Here is a 5,365-nt window from a genome sequence, read left to right on the forward strand (position 1 = left end):
CTATTCTTGGCATCCCTGTCCACCTCTGGCCTTCTGGGCTCTGCCCCAGGGGAAGGCACCCAAGTGTTCACCCCTGTGGACAACTTCAGCTCAGAAAAGACCCAGCCCAGCTCCCACACTTTGCAGCGGGAGAGATGCTGGTCCAGAGAGGGGAAGCGATTTGCCCGAGGTCGCACAGCAATTGCTTAAGTCTCCAAAGAAGCTGGAAGATTCCCGTCCGGTATCGCCTCCAGGAGACTGGGGACTGGGGGCGTGAGCCCAGCCTCCCTCCGTCCCGGTGAGGCGCGGCGCGGTGCGGGGACCTCGGGACAGGCTGACCAGGAGCCGGGGCCGGGCGCGGCCTCACTTGAGGTCATGCTGGCTCTCGCGGTGCCGGCGCAGGTCCACTTTGCGCTGGAAGCCCTTGGCGCAGAGCTCACAGCTGAAGGGCTTGAAGCCCGTGTGCTTCCGGCTGTGGGTGATGAGGTTGGAGCTCTGGCTGAAGGCCTTCCCGCACACCTGGCACTTGTGCGGCTTCTCACCTGCGGGGGCGGGGTGAGAACCTGGGTCAGGGCCTTCCCGCGGGGTCTCCCGCCCCCGTGCCCTGCATCCGTTCCCCAAAACGTCGTTGTGCTTCATCTCACGGCCAACCCACATTCGCGTTAGAAAATAATTAGAGGAGGAAGACAGAATAAACACAACTCTGACACCTGCCGACGCCGTGCTGGGCTGTAGCCGGGTCGGGGCCGGCGCTGGGGCCTCTTTACCAGCACAGCCCAACACCTGGCACGGGGTCCAGGGCAAGACAGCCTAGGAGTGACGGATGAGTGACAGATGACGAAAGGCAGAATGAATGAACGCTTGAAAAGTTCACCGGCTGGTCTCACTTCTACCCGTGAGAACAGCAGCGCTGGCTCTGGCTGTGGCCTTCCAGAGGGGGCAGCCCCCCCACAGACACACATCATTGGATCCCACCCCATTCTAAAGCCGGGATCTTTTAACAGGGAAAGGCGGGCGTGCCAGGAGCTCTGCCTGAGAGGGGCTTGGCCTGGGGGCTCGGCCGGGTCCCGGGTGGGGGCGGCCTCACCTGTGTGAATGTAGGTGTGCTTCTTCATGTCCGACTTCTGGTGGAAGCGCTTGCCGCAGAACTGGCAGGGGTAAGGCCGCGTGTCCGAGTGGATGAGCAGGTGGGTGGACAGCGTGGACGAGCGCTTGAAGGCCTTGCCGCACATCCGGCACTCGAAGCTGCGCTCCTGCCGGAGGAAACGAGGCCCCGGGGGCTCAGGCGCAGGCGGGGCCTCGCGGCCCGGGACTGCCAAGCTGGGCGCAGGACTCGACCCGGCCGGAATCCCCTGAGGAACAGGACACTCTGCTGGGGTGGCCTCTAGGACAGGCCTGGAGGTGCAGGACGTGGGCCCCCGTTCCTGCCTCCTAGGAGGGGCTGAGGCCCAAGTGGCCTCCTGTGAGACTTTTCCTTGTAACTCTCACAGTATCCCAAACAAAACAAGTCTCAATACATGTTTGTTGACTGACTAACTGTGGACCAACTGATCTGGGAGATTTTTCAGGTGCCCCTTAACCCGGAGTGGGTTCCTGGAGGCAGGGATGGTCGGGGGCTGAGCAGTGGTTTGGTTAAGAGTCTGAATTACCAGGGCCCGATTCTGGCTTCTGCCTCTTACCAGCCACGTGGCTATAGGCAAGTCACTTCACCTCCCCGAGACTCGGCTTCCGTGTCAGGGCATCGGAAGGCTGAGGGCAGTGACCGCGAAGGGCAGTGACCGCGAAGGGCAGTCGGAAGGATGGTGCTTGTCGCACCTGAGCTTTTCTATTTACCCAGGTGTTAGCGACCCAGCTCCACTGCGGGTGCTTTCCAGGAATGGAATTCTAAAGAGGGGGTTCCTGCCTCGGGTAGGGCTGAGCGGGATGGGACGCACGTTTAAGTCCGACTCCAAGATTCTAAGTCGAGGAACTCAGAGGGGCGGACACCTGCCCTGCCCGGATGGCGGGACCATTTCCGAGCATTGCAGACATCGTGCTGCCCCCGGAAATCCCACCAGGGCCAGGTGTGCGTGAAGCCTCCTCGGTCCGCCAGGGAGTGAGGCGTTTCCAGAGGGGGAATTGGAGACCCAGACGGGGGAGGCAGATAGTGAGGGACCCCCGATCTGTGTCACCCTCGGGGCCTGGGTGAGAGGGTGACCATAGGCCCCCCGGGCTCCCTGGGAGGAGCGCAGCACAGGAGGGCGAACGGGGGTCCTGTCCTTGGCCAGCTGCCCACCTGGGAGTGGACGTGCGTGTGCTGCTCCAGGCTCACGGCGTGGCCGAAGGTTTTGCCACAGATGTCGCAGGCGAAGGGCCGGGTCCCGCTGTGGGAGCGGCGGACGTGCACCTCGAGGCCGTGTGGGGTGGAGAACACCTGGGGGGCGGGGCAGAGCGCGAGGTCGCTGGGGGCTGCCGAGGGGGCGGGTCCTGGGACACAGGCCCCGCCCCCGCCCAGCTCCAGCCACGGATGGGCTCACAGGGGGAGCACTGGCCTGCCAGCTCAGCAGGCCTCAGTGAGCTGTTATCCTGGGAAGGGATCTTTCACCCTTCGTGGCGTGGGGTCCGGAAGGCCCCCTGTGGCCCTATCTCAAGGCGAACAGCCTAGCGGTTAAGAACTGGAGTCGGCCCCAGGCCGCTCTGATATCTACGTGCTGTGCGCCCTTGGGCGAGTGACTCGTCTGTCCTGAACCCCAGCCCGCCGTCCCCCTCCCGGGGCTCAGGCTCGTGGAGGGCTTCGCACAGGACTCACTGAGCAGTGAGAACGCACGTCGTGAACCCTCGATGCCACCGAGATGTGCGGCTCAGAGGACACCCCCGCGCCCGCCACACAGCCGCTCACCTTGGTGCACTTGACGCAGCGGTAGGCGTCCATGCCCGGGGAATAGCCGAGGCTGAAGTCCAAGGGCGGCTCGGAGCTGGGCACCAGAGGGCTGCCGTACAGGCTGACCGGACGCTCCAGGAAGGCGGACTGCATGGTGGAGGGGGTCTGCCGGTAGCCGTGGCTGTAGGACGAGGCCAGGGCGTCCCAGGAGAAGCTGGGCTTGTAGAACGGGGGCGAGTCGGAGGGCGGCGGGTCCCCGTCCTGGGGTCGACACAGCACAGCAGGACCCTCTGTGGGGAGCAGGACACAAGTCTGGGGGTGACTCCTTTAAAAATAGGCCACCCGCTCCCTGCCACGTGCCGAGGATTTCAGTGCTCACGTCCCAGATACTTACAGTGGGGGGTCTGGGTCCTCACCGAGGTACCTCAGCTTTTCCAGGTGCAAAGTGCCCCACCCCGCACAGAGTGCAAACCTCGCCCACGTCATCGGCTCACCCAGCCGCTCCCTGGGACCCTCATGCTGAAGTCCCCATCTGGAAATGAGCTCCTGTCCAGGAGGAGTCCAAGCAGAAGCCTGGGAGCCCAGACTGCACCCACATGACATCGTCGGTCCTTCCTGACTCCCAGGGGCCCCTGCTCCCAGCGGCCCACCCGCCTTGCATGCCCCTCGCACTCTCTGGGAACGAATGGCCGGGGCCTCGGGCACGATACCTGGTGCCGAAGACATCCTCGTCAAGCTCTGGTCCAGCTCCAGCTCCGGCTCCCGTTTGAGATCCGTCCAGTCCAGGCACTGGCTCGGAAACAGGGTGCTGAGGATGGGGTCATTGCTCAGGACCTGGTCTCTGGTCACTGCAGGGAGACGAGACCATCAAAGCCACCAGCTGCAGGCCTGGGAAGCCCCGAGGGGGCCGGGGAGGTCTCCCTCCCCGGGACAGGCGGGACCCAGGGTACCTGCTTGTGGCTGCCCCTGGCTGCTCTCAGGGGCTCTGCCCAGATGGGGGAGCCGGGTACAGGCCAGGAGGAGACCCCCTTGGAGCGCCCTTGGACCCGTCTCGGTTTTTCCGAGCACCTCACCGTAGCCCTCGATCGGACCCCCACTTCGAACCCACACGTCCTCATCTGAGCTACGGAACCGATGCCATTCTGACGCTCCCAGCCTCAGGGGCTCAGAGAGGTGGACGCTTTCCCTCCAGCAACACGTGCGGAGCCCCGCCTGCTCCCACGCCTGGAAGCGGGGCCACTTCCACTGAGCTGCTGCTGCCGTGTCCCCATCATGTGGGGCGGGGAGCCCCCAGGAGGCGCAGCAGGGGGCAGATGTGGGGGGGGCAGCTGGCGCCCCCACTCACCGTGGCTCAGGGCGGGAGGCCAGACGAGTTCATCCTCCCGGATGCGGGGCTGGTACGTGTGAGCCTTCTTGCTCTTCACGAGGAAGGAGCGTGGCATTGTCGGCGTGCACTGCGCACCTGCAAGCGGGGGCCGGTGGGAACGGTTAGGAGGGGAGAGAGGACAGAGCCTCATCTTGAGGTCAGAATCCCCTGTCCTGGGTTGGAAGTTCATGTCCATGTGGAACCTCTGAACGTGACTTTATTCAGAGATAGGGTCTTCGAAGGTGTGACCGAGTTGAGACGTGGTCACTCTGGGTTAGGGTGGGCCCTCAATCCAATACGGCCAGCATCCTGATGAGAAGAGGGATATTCGGGCACAGGGTCTGATGCACAGAGGGTGTCACGTCGAGGTGGGGGCAGCTGCAGGCTGAGGATCGCCGGCGACCAGCGGAAGGTGGAGGACGGGTGAGGCCGAGGCTCCCCCAGAACCTGCAGGGGGCACTGACCGTGCCGACACCTCCATTCTGGTTTTCTAGACTTCAGAACCCCGAGAGAACACAGTTCTGCTGTCGTAAGCCTCCCAGTTCGTGGGACTTTGTTATGGCAACTGTAAATCCTAACCTCCCTTGCTAGGAAAGCAAGGAGCTCGGGGCTGCTCCCGCCCACATGCCCTGAGCTGCTAGGAGTGGGGAAGGAAGGGGAGGGGGTCTCCACACGGACCCCACGGCTAGGAACCTGCATTTGCATCCTGGTCGGATCGGCCTTCGGGGACTACAGAAATGGATGGTCTCGGCTCAGGCTGCTGGAGCCAGATGCTGAGTTAGAATCCCAGCTCGCCTGCTGTGCCGTTTGGGGCAGACGCTTAACCTCTCTGGGCTTATTTCCTTTTCTGTCAAGTGGGGCATCTGGGCTTGTAGTAGTGCTGGTGAGCGAATCATATGTGCTCAGTGCCTGTCACGGGGGGGACCTGGCAGGCGGGCCGCAGCAAGGGAGGAACACCTCAATCGCAAATCCATGTTATCACGCAAGGTCGGCCATGGCCCCAACTCAGAGCCTGGTCCCCACAGGGAAAGGAGCCTTCTCTCCCTCTCTGTGGGGGTGAGGAGAGGGTTAGACTTATGTGTGAGGCCCGAGGCCTGAGAGGACCCCCGCTCCACCCCACCAGGAGGCCTGTGGTCTCTGGACATAGAGGAAGAGACTAG

At 63.5% G+C, this 5,365-nt stretch overlaps 1 protein-coding gene across 2 annotated transcripts; it reads right to left on the reverse strand.

The window, feature by feature from the left end:
• Positions 1-297: 297 nt before the first annotated feature.
• Positions 298-4,281, reverse strand: GFI1B (growth factor independent 1B transcriptional repressor). Of its 2 annotated transcripts, XM_011370011.2 has the most exons (6): positions 4,185-4,281; positions 3,550-3,687; positions 2,858-3,129; positions 2,255-2,392; positions 1,067-1,232; positions 298-521 (listed from the first exon to the last, which is right to left on the reverse strand). In XM_011370011.2, the coding sequence occupies exons 1-6, from the start codon at positions 4,279-4,281 to the stop codon at positions 343-345; spliced, it is 990 nt and encodes a 329-aa protein (XP_011368313.1). In that variant the 3' UTR covers positions 298-342. The 2 variants fall into 2 exon arrangements, with proteins under 2 accessions (XP_011368313.1, XP_011368314.1); XM_011370012.2 differs by lacking the exon at positions 2,255-2,392.
• Between the last annotated feature and the right edge of the window lie 1,084 nt (positions 4,282-5,365).

Source organism: Pteropus vampyrus, unplaced genomic scaffold, assembly GCF_000151845.1.
Source record: "Pteropus vampyrus isolate Shadow unplaced genomic scaffold, Pvam_2.0 Scaffold158, whole genome shotgun sequence".
Classification (NCBI taxonomy): domain Eukaryota; kingdom Metazoa; phylum Chordata; class Mammalia; order Chiroptera; family Pteropodidae; genus Pteropus; species Pteropus vampyrus.

Coding starts and splice junctions, on each gene's coding strand:
- GFI1B (XM_011370011.2), bottom strand. CDS start 4,281: ATGCCACGCTCCTTCCTCGTGAAGAGCAAGAAGGCTCACACGTACCAG. Junction 2,393..2,857: donor GCTGCGTCAAGTGCACCAAG/GTGAGCGGCTGT, acceptor CCCGCCCCCCAG/GTGTTCTCCACCCCACACGG. Junction 1,233..2,254: donor ACACGCACGTCCACTCCCAG/GTGGGCAGCTGG, acceptor TTCCTCCGGCAG/GAGCGCAGCTTCGAGTGCCG.